Source organism: Geotrypetes seraphini, chromosome 4, assembly GCF_902459505.1.
Source record: "Geotrypetes seraphini chromosome 4, aGeoSer1.1, whole genome shotgun sequence".
NCBI lineage: Eukaryota > Metazoa > Chordata > Amphibia > Gymnophiona > Dermophiidae > Geotrypetes > Geotrypetes seraphini.
The window spans coordinates 323478165-323500809 of NC_047087.1; the positions used below are offsets into that span (position 1 = coordinate 323478165).

General features: G+C 47.6%; 1 protein-coding gene across 3 annotated transcripts in view; it reads right to left on the minus strand.

Annotated features, from left to right (window-relative positions):
* Positions 1-22645, minus strand: part of IKZF5 (IKAROS family zinc finger 5) — a 113677-nt gene that overhangs the window by 90863 nt on the left and 169 nt on the right. For 2 of the 3 annotated variants that reach the window (XM_033940998.1, XM_033940997.1), the window contains exon 2: positions 5982-6158. In XM_033940998.1, coding sequence (XP_033796889.1) covers positions 5982-6114 — 133 coding nt within the window. In that variant the 5' untranslated portion in view covers positions 6115-6158. Of the gene's footprint in view, positions 1-5981; positions 6159-22429; positions 22573-22645 lie in introns of those variants that run through there. The other variant, XM_033940999.1, reaches the window with a different exon arrangement.

Consider the following 22645-nt stretch of genomic DNA (forward strand, 5'->3'; position numbering starts at 1 on the left):
GCCAATCCGGCCTCATTCCTTCGTTGGCTGCCTGCCGGACAGGCGGGTTTGGCTCCCGTCTGTCCGGCCAACTACCAAAGGTACGGGGAAGGGGGGTGGGGGGGTCGTGGGGGTCGGCCAGGGGGGTCGCGGGTCGGCTGGGGGGGCGGTCGGAGGTTCTTGGGGGGGGCGGTCGTTGGGGGGGGAGGGGGGTTTGCGTCGAGGGCAGGAGGGCCTGGGATCCCTCCTGCCCGTAATGTAGTGCGGGGTGGGGTTAGGGGGTCGCCGTGGCCAGGAGGGTTTGGGCTCCCTTCTGGCCCGATATTGTCGGGAAGTCGGCGGTCCTTCGGGGTGGGGGTGCGAGTGGTCCTGCCGGGGGGGGGATGTATCGGACGTCGGGGAGTCGGCCGGGCAAGAGGGCTTGGGCTCCCTCTTGCTCCGATCGTGGATGCGGGTGCGGGTGGGAGCGCGTGCGAGCGGTCGTTCGGGGTGGGGGTGCGAGCGGTCCTGCTGGGGGGGTGAATCGGGCGTCGGGCGGGGTGGGAACTATGTTTAAAAACTTTTGTATACCGCGCTCAGGCATATAACGCGCGAGGGGTATGCGCGGTAGGTAAAAACGCGTATAACGCGCGCGTTATATCCGCGAAAATACGGTACTTTCAAAGGATCTTGAACAGGTTAATCCAGACTTACTATCTTCTAAATGTTCAAAATTCAAAATACCTAGCTTAAATGAGATTGAAGTTACTCTAAAAACTCTGAATATCAAAGGTTCTAAAGCTGATCAAATACCACCTCTAATTCCACTGCACAACAATTTTTTGGTTAAGTCTTGATTCCTGAAAAGTTTTTGGTGATTATGACAGGTACCAACTTGGTATGCTCAAATATGGTTTTGGTTTTACTGCATCACGTAAGAACTATGAGAAATAGACATTTTTATGTTTACTGACAATAAAATATATAGTCAAGTTTACGTTTCGCACAAGCGACTAAATGAAACAGAATTAAAAGTGTTTTGCTCCCGAGTTTCTTTTATATTCAGTGTCTGGTGCATCACGTTGTAGCATCCAACAATAGTCGGCAAGCATTGACGGATTCCAATTGCCCTGGTATCGTTTCTCCATCGTAGCTATGTCTTGATGAAACTTTTCACTGTGCTCGTCACTCACAGCACCGAGATTTGCGGGGAAGAAGTCCAAGTGTGAATGGAGGAAATGAATCTTGAGTGACATATTGCACTTCATTCTCTTGTATGCTTTGAGAAGTTTGTCTACCAGCTGAATGTAGTTTGGGGCTCTGTAATTGCCCAGAAAATTGTCAACAACGTCTTTCAAGGCTTTCCAGCCAATTTTTTCCGGCCCAACTAACAGATCTTCAAATCGCTTGTCACTCATAACATGTCTGATCTGGGGGCCAACAAAAATACCCTCTTTGATCTTGGCATCAGTTATTCTTGGGAACATCTGTCTTAAATAACGAAAACCTTCCCCTTCCTTGTTCATTGCTTTCACAAAATTCTTCATGAGTCCCAGTTTAATGTGAAGAGGAGGCAAAAATATCTTTGTCGGGTCAACAAGCGATTCATGTGCTACATTTTTCTGTCCTGGAACTAACTTTTTACGGAGTGGCCAGTTCTTTCTAGAATAGTGCGACTCTCTGTCTCGGCTGTCCCATTCGCAGATGAAACAGCAGTACTTTGTATAGCCAAGCTGCAGTCCTAGTAACAGAGCAACGACTTTGAGGTCTCCACAGATATTCCAGTTATACCTGGTATACTGGACATACTTTAGTAACATTTCCATATTCTCATATGTTTCTTTCATATGTGCTGCATAGCCAACAGGTACTGAAGGATAAACGTTGCCATTGTGCAACAGAACAGCTTTCAGGCTTAACATTGACGAATCAATGAAAAGACGCCACTCTTCCGGGTTGTGATCACAACCAAAGACCGAGAACAATCCTTCAATGTCACAACAGAAACAGAGACTGTCGACTTGTGCAAAAAATTTGGTTATATCATGATGCCGGTCTCGAAACACAGAAATTTTCGTACCTGGTGATAGCAAACACCATTCCTGCAGTCTCGAACCTAGCAGCTCAGCTTTTGCTTTTGACAGACCCAAATCTCTGACCAAATCGTTCAATTCGGACTGTGTTATCAGATGTGGATCGCCTGATGAGGATGGTTCAAAATCCGGGTCAATGTCACTGTTAGAACCCTGCACTGCAGTTTCTTCATCTGGTTCGTCTAAGGTCCAATCCTCTGGTGGTTTCGGAACTGGAAGACTGTCATCATGTGGCATGGGTCTCATTGCTGAAGGCAGATTAGGATATTCAATTGACTTCTTGTTTTTGGCAGAGAAACCAGACACATTAGTCAAACAGAAATAACAGTCCGTCACATGGTCTTTCTGTTCTCGCCATATCATCGGAACAGCAAATGGCATCGTCTTTCGAGTACCTCTGAGCCAGGCTCTCAGACTAACAGCACATGTCGCACAGCAAATGTGAGGCGCCCATTGCTTGTCTTGATCACCTATTTTGCAGCCAAAATACAGATGATAGGCTTTCTTTACAAGGGCAGTCATCGAACGTCTCTGAGGCGTAAGTGTATATTCCCCACAGATATAGCAGAATGTGTCGCGGCTGTTACGACACCGACGAGACATATTGCCCGACACCAAAACGTCTATAGCATCAAGCTTACTTACTGTTATATTGCTACAGCTACTATACTACTATACTTTACTATACTGATACTATATACACACACGGACTATCTATATTAACCAAATGAGCAGGATCGGTGTATGGAAGCCACCATTATAGCATGGTGAGACAGCGCAAGCTCGTTCAGACCTGCCCAGACATGCCCAGGATGTCATCTTCCATAAAACAGCTTCCAACCTGGCTAGATTTTATGCATGGACATACCCAGGCGGCACAAACCGTTGTTGATAAGACACTTATGGGAGAAAAAATTGTTTGCATCCAAATATAAGAAAAAATCACGACAAAATTGAAGATTTCTCTGAAATGGTACGTGATGGGTAATTTTTGATGTAATATTCATGATCAGCACCCAAAATTCTATAAGAAACACCCAGCAGTGTTCAGGAAGCAAAAACTTTGTTGTGCAGTGAATATTTTGACATCTTTGGACCTTTGATTCATTTATTAGTTACCGAAAGTTTAAACCAACACACTGTGCCCTTGGATTGGAAAAAATCATATATTCGCCCCATTATTAAAGATAAAAATATTGGTCACGATGATCTATCTAATTATAGACCAATATCTAACATCCCCTTTTTAGCAAAATTAACAGAAAAAATTGTTTTCAACCAAATTTCAGAGTTTGTAGAAAAAACTAACGTGTTACATCCGAATCAAACTGGTTTTAGACAGCACCACAGCACGGAACACACCCTGATTGGCATGACAACTTCTATTCAATATTTCTTAGATCACCATCAATCGGTGCTGTTAACTTCTATTGATCTCTCAGCAGCATTTGATATGATTGATCATCAACTTATTCTTAACAGACTCCAATCTATTGGGGTTTCAGATGAAGTTCTTGCTTGGTTTACATCTTATTTCAGTGATCGCACATCCACAGTTCTTTTTAATGAATCTTCCTCCAAACCTTCACAGATTACACATGGGGTTCCCCAAGGATCTATTCTTTCACCTTTACTTTTCAATATTTTTCTTGCTCCACTAATGACATGCCAATCTGTAGGCTTTCATGTTTTTGCCTATGCTAACGACATACAGCTACTTACTGCATCCTCTAAATAACAATAACATAATGGAAATTTCGGCTATTAATGAAAAACTTGACCTAATTCATCATTGGCTGGATAAAAACAGATTGGCACTTAATATCAAAAAAACTAATGTCATGCTCTTTCCTTGGAAGGATAGTTTCCCTCTTGTTACTCCCATTTCTATTCTATTCTATTCCCCTACAATCGGTCAAAAATATTAAAATTTTAGGGGTAATTTTCGATAATAAACTTAACTTTCATGACCACATTAGTAACATTGTGAAAACTACCTTTTTTAGGTTACGTAAAATTCGCTCTCTCTCTAAATTTCTATGTCCCAAATCACTCAATATACTGATTCACTCTTTGGTGATGTCTAAAATCGATTACTACAATTCTTTGTTTAAAGGAATTGCTTTACATGAAATAAAACGTCTGCAAATTATACAAAATGCATCAATTAAACTAATAACCAAATCCAAAAAATTTGACCATATAACACCACTTCTCAAAAATGCTCACTGGCTTCCAGTTATTCACAGAATAACTTACAAACTGTGTATAATCATCTTTAAAACGCTATACAATATGACCCCCGCATTTTTATTTAAGCTATTAGTTCCATATTCTGCAAGGAGAATTTTAAGATCTAACGAACAAAACTTACTGTCTATTCCCTCACTGAAAATCATTAACACGAGACGACAATTTATTTTTTCATGTACTGCACCGCAGACCTGGAATGCCCTCCCTATTTCTTTAAGCGAGGAGAAGGAATTTGGGAAATTTAAAAGTAATTTAAAAACTTTCCTTTTTAAAGATGCCTTTGCAATCTAATTTTATTATCCTATTATTCCATTGTACTTTATTATATCTTTTTATTTATTACCCTCTTGTATTTTCCCTTAATGTTTCTTCTTTACTTTAATGAATTGTATTTCATCCCTCCTTACCTAATGTTAAGAATATGTTAAACTGTGTGTACTTTAATCTTGTTTAAGTATTTGTATGTAGTGTATTGTTCCCTAACAAATGTAATTTTATTGTGTACATCGCTTAGAAGTTTGATTAAGCGATTAATCAAGACACCTAATAAACTTGAAAACTTGATATAAGACAAAGGGGAGAAGAGGGAAGGGCAAGTTTTTAAATTACATTGTATAAATAAAAATAAAATAAGGAGAGGAGGGGGAAGATAAAACGAGAGGAAAAAATGAAGTGTTTTTGTTGTCCCGTTTTTATTTATGAACTTAGTTGGAATTTTGAGGAGAGGTTTCTGCAATGCACCCAGCCCTGATTTGGCAAGTGGTGCTTAGGAAATCCTGCATGGGCTTTCCCGTGCTTTGAAGTGCTGAAAGGTGTTGCCAGGATGATGTCATCCATTTGTGAGGCAATACCCTTTGCTTATCCACTGGAAACGAATGATCCTTTGGTTATCCTGCACCTGCTTTAATTATCTTTATTAATTGTGCTTTTACCACTGCTCCATGCACCCACCACCCTTTCAGGAAGAGTTTCTTTTTCTCTTCAGTATAACCACTTTGAGCCCCATATATTGTTCAAGAAGTGAGAGAGAAGCCTAATTGTTAGGAGCTGAAAAAAACAGGGTAAGCCAGGGTTCACATCCATTGTGACTCCTTGTGATCTTGGACCAGTCTCTTCACCCTCCACTGCCTCAAGTACAAAGCGAGACCGTGAACCCTCCAGGGACAGGAAAATGCCTACTGTACCTGTCTCAAATACACAAGTTAAATCCGAGTTCAAACTTCCTTTCCACTAAAAAATGTTTGCTTGTTGTGCTTAATCTATCTTTATATGCTGCTCTCTCCCCCATATTTAGGTATTTAAGCCATTACTTGGGCTTTTAGTGTAGAGTCATCATCGTTTTGATAAGCTCTCTTAGGATGGCCTCCAGAACTGGACATTATTTCCCTCATCGTGAACTGTTCCCTTGATCTTCACATCCTCCAAGAGGCTGAGCATCCCCTCAAACTTTCCTAGATCATGGCTTATTTTCTCTGCTCAGAGTGTTCACCTTGTTCAGTATATCCCATTTTATCTCAAATGAACTTTGTTCATCACTAGCCTCTCATCCATCACTACCAAAGACCTCATTCCCAAGCTTCTCACCCCCACTCCCCACTCATATCAACTGATCACATTTTACAAGATTTGCAGCTGTTAAAAAGCTAAGAGAAAAATCTTATCCAGAGGTGAACATACCCCCTTGAAGCACCTCTCCTTCCTTATCCCCACTCACGGAGCCAGAGATCATGTTCACGTGATGGGTTTGCTGGGTGAGATATTCCTGAAAGTCTTTCACAAAGTCCAGAGGTTCTGGTTTCTTCTCTCCCATATTCAGCCGTAGGGTTTACGAGCAATTTCATGCGCCTGCATAGGCTAAAAAGGGAAAGAGCATGGTCATCCACAGGGGAATGAAATAAACACACAACATGAATAAGCTTTAGTGATGACATAACCCACTTCTACTGTGAATTTCTTGCCAGGATCGTACACTCTGCCCCGTGCTCAATATTAATGCAGCATCTCAGTGCGTGCTGTGTTATTACATTACTGTGACATATAATTATTTATGCTCCTCAATAATTTAATCAGCTACTTATCACACTGACTGCTACTAACTACAGAAACCAAATGTCTTTTTTTCTGACTCCCTCCCAACCCAGTTGCAAACTGAATGGGATGTGGCATCATGAGGTGAAAGTGGAAAGATAGAGCACGATGAGAAAGGTCTGGGCTGTGCAGTGTAGCAGCATAGGCAGGCTGTGAGGCTTGAACTTGAATAGTTAAGCTCTCAAACCCCTTCCTAGAGCAAGTGGTAACAGTGGCTAGTAGAACTGGGTTTAATCTAATCTAATCTGAAATTTGTGGATCGCTCTGTGCCTATAAAGGTTCAAGGTGAGTTACACTTAGAACTTACAGAAGAAGCCATTAAAGCATTTTACAGAATAAGAGGGGCAAGGCAAGGAGCTCATGAAGGAGATAAAGGAACAGGGCTACAAAAGTCAGTGACTGGATAACTGCTGAGGAGACTAAAGTGTCATTCTCTACCAAGGCGGTGGCTGTAGAGGAATGTTTTCAGTTTTCTTCTAAAGTTCAAATAGTTTATTTTGGATTTTATGTCCACGGGGAGGTTGTTCCAGCTTCAAAAAAGGTTTGGACAAGTTCCTGGAGGAAAAATCCCACACCTGCACGCGAATGTCATTCCAGGTACACCGTGCACTCTCCCCCTCACTTTTCAATATCTACATGGCATCACTTGGAAATAAGTTATCCAATTTAAAACTGAAATCGTACATATACGCTGTGACATTTCCATCCCTAGGGATGAACCTGTCAGGATTAAGTCAGGTGCTAAACCAGTTCCCAGAGGCAGGAAACCAGCTGAAGGTAGAGCCTCAGAGACAGTAGAGGACAGGGCTGCCTATCCTGAAGGGAATGAGCCTGACTGACCCAGAACCTATTCTTGAGCCAGAGCCTGTTAGGAAAGCAAACTCCGTTAGAAAGTCCAGCCAGTTCTCAAACTGTAATATCCCCAGTAAACTGAGAGGAAGCCAGAGAGTAGTCAAACCTGTGCCCCAGCCACATAAACTAGGAGTGGCTTTAACAGCTTAAAACAGCTCTCAAAGACTGTGAAGCAGGCAGCTCAGGAAGACCTGGCAGATAAACATAGAAACATAGAAAATGACGGCAGATAAGGGCCATAGCCCACCAGGTCTGCCCACTCTACTGACCCACTCCCAAGTCTACTATCCTAGGGATCCCACTCCTGGTGACAGGTTCCCTTGGCTTAACCCTCTAAGGGATCCCACATGGGCATCCCATTTGCTTTTAAATTCTTGCACACTGTTTGCCTCGATCACCTGCACCGGGAGCTCGTTCCAAGGATCAACCACTCTCTCGGTGAAGAAATATTTCCCGCCCCTGAGTTTGAGCGGATGCCCTCTTGTGGCTGAGGGTCCTTTGAGAAAGAGAATCTCTTCTTCCATCTCGATACGGCCAGTAATATACTTAAAACGTCTCGATCATGTTTCCTCTCTCCCTACGTTCCTCAAGTGAGTACAGCCGCAAATTTTTCAGCCTTTCCTCGTACGATAGATCCTTGAGCCCCGAGACCATCCTGGTGGCCATCCGTTGCACCGACTCTACTTTCAGCACATCTTTTCGGTAGTGTGGCCTCCAGAATTGCACACAGTATTCCAAATGAAGTCTCACCATGGTTCTGTATAACGGCATTATGACTTCAGGCTTCCGGCTGACGAAACTCCTGTGGATGCAACCTAACAACTGTCTTGCCTTAGATGAAACCTTCTCCACATGATCAGCAGGGCTCTTCTGGCCAGGCAAGGGCAAAGCACCAAGCAAGAACCCATGGAATGGGAAGATCCTGCATCCCAGGATACTACAGAGCTAGAAGCCCCAGAAGAAAGCATGAACATAGCGTTTGAAATGCCTGGAGATGGATGTGAGTTTGGCAATTTCCTGCCAGTGATTCAATTTACCTTTTGTGTTTGAGAAGAGGTTTTTTTGTTGTTGCACAGCAGTGGGGGCTGTTTTTCTTTTGTTTGCTGCATTCATTGCAAGACCGTGACTTCCAGAATTGGGAAGGGTTCACAGAAGACCTCGGGTTGGGAATTTTGTGGGTGCTTGTTAAAAGCCATTATTAAAAGTGAACCCAGCAATTCTGTTCCCAGTCCCCAGGGATTGGAGAGTTGCTTTGATCGAGAGGCAAAGTTTGAACTGCATTGCTCTGAAGGTTTTTTTTGTTGTTTAAATTGCAAGGGCCTGTGAAGCTCAGGACTGTGTTAATCTAAAGCCCAGGTCTCCACAGAGTGGAGTGGAATAGTGTTTTTTTTTTCTTTTTCTTGTTTGGGAGCAATATGGAGCTGCCCAGGACATGATTATAAACTTGAGGTTACTTACCTGAGGCAGAGCTTGAATTTTGCTTGTTGGACTATAAATTGACTCCTATGAACTGTTTGCTTGTTGAGTGAAAGCCAATACAACAGTTTTGGGTTTTTTTAAAATAAACTTACTGCAATGGTCTGAAAGCTTTTTGGTTTCTTATCACACCAGAGAACTGTACTACTGTGTAGGGTCTCCCCTTTGGGAGCCACGCCAGGGTCGTGCTGCCACCTGTCGGCGGCCCTCTGCAGTCTCCTTGCGGGCCCGACTGGTGACAACGCGGATGACATAAGAATTATTTCCGTATCCTCATTAACCCAAGAGACAGAACAATTCATCTCATCTGTCCTTACCAAGGTAGAGCATTGGACTACGTATTCTAAATTAAAACTGAATCCCCAAAAACCCAAGATTTTCTTGGCAAGTCCCAATAACAAGATCGTGAACACCTCCTTGAGACAAAATGGGTCAGACTACCCAATTAATCCTACAACCAAAATCCTTGGCGTCACCCTGGACTGAAGCTTGACTTTTGAAGATTACACTAACGCTCAAATCAAAAAATGCTTTCTCACTTTATGGAAACTTCGTACCATTAAACATTACTTTGATTTATTCTCCTTTCGACTGCTGGTTCAATTTCTAATTTTAAATACCTTAGACTACTGGAATACTCTCAAGAAAAACATCAAATGACTGAGAATCGTCCAAAATGCTGCAGTCCGTCTCATTTATGGCCTCAAGAAATCAGACCATGTAAGCCCGTATTACAAAAAAACGACACTGGCTGCCTGTGGAAGCAAGGATCAGCTTTACGTTTGCTTGCCTTTGCTTCAAAACCATGACTGGTTCATCCCCAACCTATCTGTCTCACCAGTTCGAATTCCCAGGCACAACTAATACACGCAGTGCCTAATTGATCACTTTTCCATCCCTAAAAGGCTGTTCCCTCAAAAGATACCTCAACAGAACGTTATCATTCCAAGCAGGCAAATAGAACAAATGTTTAACCAACTTCATCTCAAACACACTTTCGTACCAAACGTTTAGGAAGTTAATCAAAACTTATCTCTTTGACAAATTTCTCTAACCCCACTTCAACCTTGATGTACTTCCAAAACACTTCCAGATAAACTTGACTAAGCTTAACATGCCAATGTAATTTCAAAAGTTCCCTGTAATGTCGTTGTCTGTACAGAGTTTCTTCCCCTGTAAACTGCTTTGAACTTTTTGTGGTATGGCGCTATATAAAAATAAAGTTGTTATTATTATTATTAGCCCACACCTGCACGCAAGTGTCATTCCAGGTGCATCGTGTACGCCTAGTCCCCCACACCTGAGGGCGAGTGTCATTCTAGGTGCACCGTGTACGCCTAGTACCCCACACCTGCAGAGGAGTGTCATTCCAAGTGCACCGTGTACGCCTAATCCCCACACCTACAGGCGTGACATTCCAGGTGCACCGTGTACGCCTATTCCCCCACACCTGCAGGCAAGTGTCATTCCAGATGCACTGTGTTCGCCTAATCTCAGACTACAGGCGAGTGTCATTCTAGGTGCACCGTGTATGCCTAATCCCCCACAACTGCAGACGAATATCATTCCAGGTGCACCATGTACGCCTATTCCCCCACACTTGCAGGCAAGTGTCATTTCAGTACCACTGTGTACCGCTAATCTCAGACAACTACAGGCGAGCATCATTCCAGGTGCACAGTGTACACCTAATCCCCACACCAACAGGCGAGTGTTATTCCAGGTGCACCATGTACGCCTAATTACCGCCTACAGGCGTGTCATTCCAGGTGCACTGTGTACGCCTAATCTCAGACTACAGGCGAGTGTCATTCTAGGTGCACCATGTACGCCTAATCCCCCACACCTACAGGCGTGTCATTCCAGGTGCACCGTGTACGCCTATTCCCCCACACCTGCAGGTGAGTGTCATTCCAGATGCATTGTGTACGTCTAATCTCAGACAACTACAGGCGAGTATCATTGCAGTTGCACCATGTATGTGTAATACTCCACACCGTCACATGCGTGTCATTCCAGGTACACTGTGTATGCGTAATACCCCACACCTTCACGCGAGTGTCATTCCAGGTACACAGTATATGCCTAATCCCCCACACCTACACAGAAATGTCATTTCAGCTACACTGTGTATGCCTAATATACCTCACTTGCATGCGAGTGTCATTCCAGGTACACTGTGTAAGCCTAATATCGCTCTCTTGCAGATGAGTGTCATTCCAGGTGCACTGAGTATGCCTAATACCCCACCCCTTCCCGCGAGTATCATTCCAGGTGCACTGTGTCTGCCTAGTATCCCTCACTTGCAGATCAGCGTCATTCCAGGTACATCGTGTCTGCCTAGTATCCCTCACTTGGACGCGAATGTCATTCCAGATACACCGTTTATGCTTAATATCCCTCATTTGCACACAAGTGTCATTCCAGGTACACCGTGTATGCCTAATATCCCTCACTTGCTGGCGAGTGTCATTCCAGGTGCACTATCCCCCTTGTATTCCACACCTGCACGCGAGAGTCATTCCTAGTGCACCATGTATGCGTAATACCTCACACGAGTGTCATTCTAGGTGCACTGTGTATGCCTAGTATCCATCACCTGCACGCAAGTGTCACTCCTGGTAAAACGTGCATGCCTAATATCCCTCATTTGTATGCTAGTGTCATTCCACGTGCACCATGTACGCAAAATATCCCACACCTTCACACAAGTGTCATTCTAGGTGCAATGTATGCTTAGTATCCCTCAACTGCATGCCAGTGTTATTCCTGGTAGAACATATATGCCTAATATCCCTCACTTCCACGCGAGTGTCATTCCAGGTGCACCGTGTATGCATAATATCCCACAACTTCATGCGAATGTCATTCCAGGTGCATCGTGTATGCCTAATATCCCTCACTTGCACGCGAGTGTCATTCTAAGTGCACAGTATAAGCGTAATATCCCACACCTTAACGCGAGTGTCATTCCAGGTACACTGTATATGTGTACTATCCCACACCTTCACGCAAGTGTCATTCCAGCTACACCGTATATGCGTAATATCCCACACCTTCACACGAGTATCATTTCAGGTGCACCGTGAGTGCCTAGTATGCCTCACTTGCAGGTGTCATTCCAGGTACACCGTGTACGTGTAATATCCCAAACCTGCACAAGAGTGTCATTCCAGACATCATATATGCCTAATATCCCTCACTTGCACGTGAGTGTCTTTCCAGGTACACCATGTATGCGTAATATCCCACCCCTGCACACGAGTGTCATTCCAGGTCCACTGTGTACGCGTAATACCCCATACCTTCACGCGAGTGTCATTCCAGGTACACCATGTATGCGTAATATCCCACCTCTGCACACGAGTGTCATTCCAGGTCCACTGTGTACGCGTAATACCCCATACCTTCACGCGAGTGTCATTCCAGGTACACCGTGTACGTGTAATATCCCTCACTTGTATGCGAATGTCATTCCAGGTGCACTGTGTATGCGTAATATCCCACACCTTCATGCGAGTATCATTCCAGGTACACCATATATGCGTAATATTCCACATATTCACACGAATGTCATTCTAGGTGCACTGTGTATGCCTAGTATCCCTCACTTGCAGGTGTCAATCCAGGTATACCGTATATGCTTACTATCCCACAACTTCACGCGAGTGTCATTCCATGTGCACGTGTATGCCTAATATCCTGCCTTTTATGCCTCACTTGCAGGTGTCATTCCAGGTGCACCGTGTATGCGTAATATCCCTCACTTGCATGCGAGTGCAATTCCAGCCTCCAGGTGCACCGTGCCTGCCTAATATCCCACACCTGCACGCGAGAGTCATTCCAGGTACACCGTGTATGCCTAGTATGCCTCACTTGCAGGTGTCATTCCAGGTGCACCGTGTATGCGTGAGTGCAATTCCAGCCTCCAGGTGCACCGTGTCTGCCTAATATCCCACACCTGCATGCGAGAGTCATTCCAGGTGCACCGTGTATGCGTGAGTGCAATTCCAGCCTCCAGGTACACCGTGTACGCGTAATATCCCACACCTGCACGCGAGAGTCATTCCAGGTGCACCGTGTACGCGTGAGTGCAATTCCAGCCTCCAGGTGCACCGTGTCTGCCTAATATCGCACACCTGCACGCGAGAGTCATTCCAGGTACACCGTGTATGCCTAGTATGCCTCACTTGCAGGTGTCATTCCAGGTGCACCGTGTACGCGTAATATCCCTCACTTGCACGCGAGAGTCATTCCAGGTGCACCGTGTATGCGTGAGTGCAATTCCAGCCTCCAGGTGCACCGTGTCTGCCTAATATCGCACACCTGCACGCGAGAGTCATTCCAGGTACACCGTGTATGCCTAGTATGCCTCACTTGCAGGTGTCATTCCAGGTGCACCGTGTACGCGTAATATCCCTCACTTGCACGCGAGAGTCATTCCAGGTGCACCGTGTATGCGTGAGTGGAATTTCAGCCTCCAGGTGCACCGTGTCTGCCTAATATCCCACACCTGCACGCGAGAGTCATTCCAGGTGCACCGTGTATGCCTTTTATGCCTCACTTGCAGGTGTCATTCCAGGTGCATCGTGTATGCGTAATATCCCTCACTTGCAGGTGTCAATCCAGGTATACCGTATATGCTTACTATCCCACAACTTCACGCGAGTGTCATTCCATGTGCACGTGTATGCCTAATATCCTGCCTTTTATGCCTCACTTGCAGGTGTCATTCCAGGTGCACCGTGTATGCGTAATATCCCTCACTTGCATGCGAGTGCAATTCCAGCCTCCAGGTGCACCGTGTCTGCCTAATATCCAACACCTGCACGCGAGAGTCATTCCAGGTGCACCGTGTATGCCTTTTATGCCTCACTTGCAGGTGTCATTCCAGGTGCACCGTGTACGCGTAATATCCCTCACTTGCACGCGAGAGTCATTCCAGGTGCACCGTGTATGCGTGAGTGGAATTTCAGCCTCCAGGTGCACCGTGTCTGCCTAATATCCCACACCTGCACGCGAGAGTCATTCCAGGTGCACCGTGTATGCCTTTTATGCCTCACTTGCAGGTGTCATTCCAGGTGCATCGTGTATGCGTAATATCCCTCACTTGCATGCGAGTGCAATTCCAGCCTCCAGGTGCACCGTGTCTGCCTAATATGCCACACCTGCACGCGAGAGTCATTCCAGGTACACCGTGTATGCCTAGTATGCCTCACTTGCAGGTGTCATTCCAGGTGCACCGTGTACGCGTAATATCCCTCACTTGCATGCGAATGTCATTCCAGGTACGCTGTGTAAGCCTAATATCGCTCTCTTGCAGATGAGTGTCATTCCAGGTGCACTGAGTATGCCTAATACCCCACCCCTTCCCGCGAGTATCATTCCAGGTGCACTGTGTTTGCCTAGTATCCCTCAGTGGCACGCGAGTGTCATTCCAGATACACTGTGTATGCCTAATATCCTTCACCTGAAGGTGAGTGTTATTCCAGGTACACCGTGTACATGTAATCAGCCAAACCTACACAGAAATGTCATTCCAGGTGCACTGTGTCTGCCTAGAATCCCTCACTTGCAGGTCAGTGTCATTCCAGGTACACTGTGCATGCCTAATATACCTCACTTGCAGGTCAGTATCATTCCAGGTACACTCTGTATGCCCAATATCCCTCACTTGCAAGTTGGTCATTGCAGGTACATTGTGTATGCCCAATATCCCTCATTTGCAGATCAGCATTGTTCCAGGTACACCATGTATGCCCAATATCCCTCACTTGCAGATCTGCGTCATTCCAGGTACATCGTGTCTGCCTAGTATCCCTCACTTGGACGCGAATGTCATTCCAGATACACCGTGTATGCCTAATATCCCTCACTTGCTGGCGAGTGTCATTCCAGGTGCACTATACCCCTTGTATCCCACACCTGCACGCGAGAGTCATTCCTAGTGCACCATGTATGCGTAATACCTCACACGAGTGTCATTCTAGGTGCACTGTGTATGCCTAATATCCAACACCTGCACGCGAGAGTCATTCCAGGTACACCGTGTATGCCTCACTTGCAGATGTCATTCCAGGTGCACCGTGTACGCGTAATATCCCTCACTTGCATGCGAGTGCAATTCCAGCCTCCAGGTGCACCGTGTCTGCCTAATATCCCACACTTGCACGCGAGAGTCATTCCAGGTACACCGTGTATGCCTCACTTGCAGATGTCATTCCAGGTGCACCGTGTACGCGTAATATCCCTCACTTGCATGCGAGTGCAATTCCAGCCTCCAGGTGCACCGTGTCTGCCTAATATCCCACACTTGCACGCGAGAGTCATTCCAGGTGCACCATGTCTGCCTAGTATGCCTCAATTGCAGGTGTCATTCCAGGTACACCGTGTACGCCTAATAACTCACACCTTCACACGAGTGTCATTCCAGGTGCACCGTGTCTGCCTAATATCCCTCACTTGCACGCGAGTGTCATTCCAGGTGCACCATGTCTGCCTAATATCCCACACCTTCATGCGAGAGTCATTCCAGGTACACCGTAAATGCCTAGTATGCCTCACTTGCAGGTGTCATTCCAGGTGCACCGTGTATGCGTGAGTGCAATTCCAGCCTCCAGGTGCACCGTGTACGCATAATATCCCTCACTTGCACGCGAGAGTCATTCCAGGTGCACCGTGTATGCGTGAGTGGAATTTCAGCCTCCAGGTGCACCGTGTATGCCTAGTATGCCTCACTTGCAGGTGTCATTCCAAGTGCACCGTGTACGCCTAATAACTCACACCTTCATACGAGTGTCATTCCAGGTGCACCATGTATGCCTAGTATGCCTCAATTGCAGGTGTCATTCCAGGTACACCGTGTACGCCTAATAACTCACACCTTCACACGAGTGTCATTCCAGGTGCACCGTGTCTGCCTAATATCCCTCACTTGCACGCGAGTGTCATTCCAGGTGCACCATGTCTGCCTAATATCCCACACCTTCATGCGAGAGTCATTCCAGGTACACCGTAAATGCCTAGTATGCCTCACTTGCAGGTGTCATTCCAGGTGCACCGTGTATGCGTGAGTGCAATTCCAGCCTCCAGGTGCACCGTGTACGCATAATATCCCTCACTTGCACGCGAGAGTCATTCCAGGTGCACCGTGTATGCGTGAGTGGAATTTCAGCCTCCAGGTGCACCGTGTATGCCTAGTATGCCTCACTTGCAGGTGTCATTCCAAGTGCACCGTGTACGCCTAATAACTCACACCTTCATACGAGTGTCATTCCAGGTGCACCATGTATGCCTAGTATGCCTCAATTGCAGGTGTCATTCCAGGTACACCGTGTACGCCTAATAACTCACACCTTCACACGAGTGTCATTCCAGGTGCACCGTGTCTGCCTAATATCCCTCACTTGCACGCGAGTGTCATTCCAGGTGCACCATGTCTGCCTAATATCCCACACCTTCATGCGAGAGTCATTCCAGGTACACCGTAAATGCCTAGTATGCCTCACTTGCAGGTGTCATTCCAGGTGCACCGTGTATGCGTGAGTGCAATTCCAGCCTCCAGGTGCACCGTGTACGCATAATATCCCTCACTTGCACGCGAGAGTCATTCCAGGTGCACCGTGTATGCGTGAGTGGAATTTCAGCCTCCAGGTGCACCGTGTATGCCTAGTATGCCTCACTTGCAGGTGTCATTCCAAGTGCACCGTGTACGCCTAATAACTCACACCTTCATACGAGTGTCATTCCAGGTGCACCATGTATGCCTAGTATGCCTCAATTGCAGGTGTCATTCCAGGTACACCGTGTACGCCTAATAACTCACACCTTCACACGAGTGTCATTCCAGGTGCACCGTGTCTGCCTAATATCCCTCACTTGCACGCGAGTGTCATTCCAGGTGCACCATGTCTGCCTAATATCCCACACCTTCATGCGAGAGTCATTCCAGGTACACCGTAAATGCCTAGTATGCCTCACTTGCAGGTGTCATTCCAGGTGCACCGTGTATGCGTGAGTGCAATTCCAGCCTCCAGGTGCACCGTGTACGCATAATATCCCTCACTTGCACGCGAGAGTCATTCCAGGTGCACCGTGTATGCGTGAGTGGAATTTCAGCCTCCAGGTGCACCGTGTATGCCTAGTATGCCTCACTTGCAGGTGTCATTCCAAGTGCACCGTGTACGCCTAATAACTCACACCTTCATACGAGTGTCATTCCAGGTGCACCATGTATGCCTAGTATGCCTCAATTGCAGGTGTCATTCCAGGTACACCGTGTACGCCTAATAACTCACACCTTCACACGAGTGTCATTCCAGGTGCACCGTGTCTGCCTAATATCCCTCACTTGCACGCGAGTGTCATTCCAGGTGCACCATGTCTGCCTAATATCCCACACCTTCATGCGAGAGTCATTCCAGGTACACCGTAAATGCCTAGTATGCCTCACTTGCAGGTGTCATTCCAGGTGCACCGTGTATGCGTGAGTGCAATTCCAGCCTCCAGGTGCACCGTGTACGCATAATATCCCTCACTTGCACGCGAGAGTCATTCCAGGTGCACCGTGTATGCGTGAGTGGAATTTCAGCCTCCAGGTGCACCGTGTATGCCTAGTATGCCTCACTTGCAGGTGTCATTCCAAGTGCACCGTGTACGCCTAATAACTCACACCTTCATACGAGTGTCATTCCAGGTGCACCATGTATGCCTAGTATGCCTCAATTGCAGGTGTCATTCCAGGTACACCGTGTACGACTAATAACTCACACCTTCACACGAGTGTCATTCCAGGTGCACCGTGTCTGCCTAATATCCCTCACTTGCACGCGAGTGTCATTCCAGGTGCACCATGTCTGCCTAATATCCCACACCTTCATGCGAGAGTCATTCCAGGTACACCGTAAATGCCTAGTATGCCTCACTTGCAGGTGTCATTCCAGGTGCACCGTGTATGCGTGAGTGCAATTCCAGCCTCCAGGTGCACCGTGTACGCATAATATCCCTCACTTGCACGCGAGAGTCATTCCAGGTGCACCGTGTATGCGTGAGTGGAATTTCAGCCTCCAGGTGCACCGTGTATGCCTAGTATGCCTCACTTGCAGGTGTCATTCCAAGTGCACCGTGTACGCCTAATAACTCACACCTTCACACGAGTGTCATTCCAGGTGCACCGTAAATGCCTAGTATGCCTCACTTGCACGCGAGTGTCATTCCAGGTGCACCATGTCTGCCTAATATCCCACACCTTCATGCGAGAGTCATTCCAGGTACACCGTAAATGCCTAGTATGCCTCACTTGCAGGTGTCATTCCAGGTGCACCGTGTATGCGTGAGTGCAATTCCAGCCTCCAGGTGCACCGTGTACGCATAATATCCCTCACTTGCACGCGAGAGTCATTCCAGGTGCACCGTGTATGCGTGAGTGGAATTTCAGCCTCCAGGTGCACCGTGTATGCCTAGTATGCCTCACTTGCAGGTGTCATTCCAAGTGCACCGTGTACGCCTAATATCCCTCACTTGCACACGAGTGTCATTCCAGGTGCACCATGTATGCCTAGTATGCCTCAATTGCAGGTGTCATTCCAGGTACACCGTGTACGCCTAATAACTCACACCTTCACACGAGTGTCATTCCAGGTGCACCGTGTCTGCCTAATATCCCTCACTTGCACGCGAGTGTCATTCCAGGTGCACCATGTCTGCCTAATATCCCACACCTTCATGCGAGAGTCATTCCAGGTACACCGTAAATGCCTAGTATGCCTCACTTGCAGGTGTCATTCCAGGTGCACCGTGTATGCGTGAGTGCAATTCCAGCCTCCAGGTGCACCGTGTACGCATAATATCCCTCACTTGCACGCGAGAGTCATTCCAGGTGCACCGTGTATGCGTGAGTGGAATTTCAGCCTCCAGGTGCACCGTGTATGCCTAGTATGCCTCACTTGCAGGTGTCATTCCAAGTGCACCGTGTACGCCTAATAACTCACACCTTCATACGAGTGTCATTCCAGGTGCACCATGTATGCCTAGTATGCCTCAATTGCAGGTGTCATTCCAGGTACACCGTGTACGCCTAATAACTCACACCTTCACACGAGTGTCATTCCAGGTGCACCGTGTCTGCCTAATATCCCTCACTTGCACGCGAGTGTCATTCCAGGTGCACCATGTCTGCCTAATATCCCACACCTTCATGCGAGAGTCATTCCAGGTACACCGTAAATGCCTAGTATGCCTCACTTGCAGGTGTCATTCCAGGTGCACCGTGTATGCGTGAGTGCAATTCCAGCCTCCAGGTGCACCGTGTACGCATAATATCCCTCACTTGCACGCGAGAGTCATTCCAGGTGCACCGTGTATGCGTGAGTGGAATTTCAGCCTCCAGGTGCACCGTGTATGCCTAGTATGCCTCACTTGCAGGTGTCATTCCAAGTGCACCGTGTACGCCTAATAACTCACACCTTCATACGAGTGTCATTCCAGGTGCACCATGTATGCCTAGTATGCCTCAATTGCAGGTGTCATTCCAGGTACACCGTGTACGCCTAATAACTCACACCTTCACACGAGTGTCATTCCAGGTGCACCGTGTCTGCCTAATATCCCTCACTTGCACGCGAGTGTCATTCCAGGTGCACCATGTCTGCCTAATATCCCACACCTTCATGCGAGAGTCATTCCAGGTACACCGTAAATGCCTAGTATGCCTCACTTGCAGGTGTCATTCCAGGTGCACCGTGTATGCGTGAGTGCAATTCCAGCCTCCAGGTGCACCGTGTACGCATAATATCCCTCACTTGCACGCGAGAGTCATTCCAGGTGCACCGTGTATGCGTGAGTGGAATTTCAGCCTCCAGGTGCACCGTGTATGCCTAGTATGCCTCACTTGCAGGTGTCATTCCAAGTGCACCGTGTACGCCTAATAACTCACACCTTCATACGAGTGTCATTCCAGGTGCACCATGTATGCCTAGTATGCCTCAATTGCAGGTGTCATTCCAGGTACACCGTGTACGCCTAATAACTCACACCTTCACACGAGTGTCATTCCAGGTGCACCGTGTCTGCCTAATATCCCTCACTTGCACGCGAGTGTCATTCCAGGTGCACCATGTCTGCCTAATATCCCACACCTTCATGCGAGAGTCATTCCAGGTACACCGTAAATGCCTAGTATGCCTCACTTGCAGGTGTCATTCCAGGTGCACCGTGTATGCGTGAGTGCAATTCCAGCCTCCAGGTGCACCGTGTACGCATAATATCCCTCACTTGCACGCGAGAGTCATTCCAGGTGCACCGTGTATGCGTGAGTGGAATTTCAGCCTCCAGGTGCACCGTGTATGCCTAGTATGCCTCACTTGCAGGTGTCATTCCAAGTGCACCGTGTACGCCTAATAACTCACACCTTCATACGAGTGTCATTCCAGGTGCACCATGTATGCCTAGTATGCCTCAATTGCAGGTGTCATTCCAGGTACACCGTGTACGCCTAATAACTCACACCTTCACACGAGTGTCATTCCAGGTGCACCGTGTCTGCCTAATATCCCTCACTTGCACGCGAGTGTCATTCCAGGTGCACCATGTCTGCCTAATATCCCACACCTTCATGCGAGAGTCATTCCAGGTACACCGTAAATGCCTAGTATGCCTCACTTGCAGGTGTCATTCCAGGTGCACCGTGTATGCGTGAGTGCAATTCCAGCCTCCAGGTGCACCGTGTACGCATAATATCCCTCACTTGCACGCGAGAGTCATTCCAGGTGCACCGTGTATGCGTGAGTGGAATTTCAGCCTCCAGGTGCACCGTGTATGCCTAGTATGCCTCACTTGCAGGTGTCATTCCAAGTGCACCGTGTACGCCTAATAACTCACACCTTCATACGAGTGTCATTCCAGGTGCACCATGTATGCCTAGTATGCCTCAATTGCAGGTGTCATTCCAGGTACACCGTGTACGCCTAATAACTCACACCTTCACACGAGTGTCATTCCAGGTGCACCGTGTCTGCCTAATATCCCTCACTTGCACGCGAGTGTCATTCCAGGTGCACCATGTCTGCCTAATATCCCTCACTTGCACGCGAGTGTCATTCCAGGTGCACCATGTCTGCCTAATATCCCACACCTTCATGCGAGAGTCATTCCAGGTACACCGTAAATGCCTAGTATGCCTCACTTGCAGGTGTCATTCCAGGTGCACCGTGTATGCGTGAGTGCAATTCCAGCCTCCAGGTGCACCGTGTACGCATAATATCCCTCACTTGCACGCGAGAGTCATTCCAGGTGCACCGTGTATGCGTGAGTGGAATTTCAGCCTCCAGGTGCACCGTGTATGCCTAGTATGCCTCACTTGCAGGTGTCATTCCAAGTGCACCGTGTACGCCTAATAACTCACACCTTCATACGAGTGTCATTCCAGGTGCACCATGTATGCCTAGTATGCCTCAATTGCAGGTGTCATTCCAGGTACACCGTGTACGCCTAATAACTCACACCTTCACACGAGTGTCATTCCAGGTGCACCGTGTCTGCCTAATATCCCTCACTTGCACGCGAGTGTCATTCCAGGTGCACCATGTCTGCCTAATATCCCACACCTTCATGCGAGAGTCATTCCAGGTACACCGTAAATGCCTAGTATGCCTCACTTGCAGGTGTCATTCCAGGTGCACCGTGTATGCGTGAGTGCAATTCCAGCCTCCAGGTGCACCGTGTACGCATAATATCCCTCACTTGCACGCGAGAGTCATTCCAGGTGCACCGTGTATGCGTGAGTGGAATTTCAGCCTCCAGGTGCACCGTGTATGCCTAGTATGCCTCACTTGCAGGTGTCATTCCAAGTGCACCGTGTACGCCTAATAACTCACACCTTCATACGAGTGTCATTCCAGGTGCACCATGTATGCCTAGTATGCCTCAATTGCAGGTGTCATTCCAGGTACACCGTGTACGCCTAATAACTCACACCTTCACACGAGTGTCATTCCAGGTGCACCGTGTCTGCCTAATATCCCTCACTTGCACGCGAGTGTCATTCCAGGTGCACCATGTCTGCCTAATATCCCACACCTTCATGCGAGAGTCATTCCAGGTACACCGTAAATGCCTAGTATGCCTCACTTGCAGGTGTCATTCCAGGTGCACCGTGTATGCGTGAGTGCAATTCCAGCCTCCAGGTGCACCGTGTACGCATAATATCCCTCACTTGCACGCGAGAGTCATTCCAGGTGCACCGTGTATGCGTGAGTGGAATTTCAGCCTCCAGGTGCACCGTGTCTGCCTAATATCCCTCACTTGCACGCGAGAGTCATTCCAGGTGCACCGTGTCTGCCTAATATCCCACACCTGCACGCGAGTCATTCCAGGTGCACCGTGTATGCGTGAGTGGAATTTCAGCCTCCAGGTGCACCGTGTATGCCTAGTATGCCTCACTTGCAGGTGTCATTCCAAGTGCACCGTGTATGCGTGAGTGGAATTTCAGCCTCCAGGTGCACCGTGTCTGCCTAATATCCCACACTTGCACGCGAGAGTCATTCCAGGTGCACCATGTCTGCCTAGTATGCCTCACTTGCAGGTGTCATTCCAGGTGCACCGTGTATGCGTGAGTGCAATTCCAGCCTCCAGGTGCACCGTGTCTGCCTAATATCCCTCACTTGCACGCGAGAGTCATTCCAGGTGCACCGTGTCTGCCTAATATCCCACACCTGCACGCGAGTCATTCCAGATGCACCGTGTACGTGCACGTGAGGGTCAAGGCCACGCGCCTTGGCGGTGTCCTATTGTACGAGTCCCGCCCCTGCTGTGTTGGTGCTCGCGCTGGACGTAACAGTTTCTTTCTCATGGCTCTTGTTATTATTGTTCTCGAGGCCGGCCTTTTCCCTCCCCCCGTGACGTCAGAGCGTACGTCGCAGCCCCGCTCT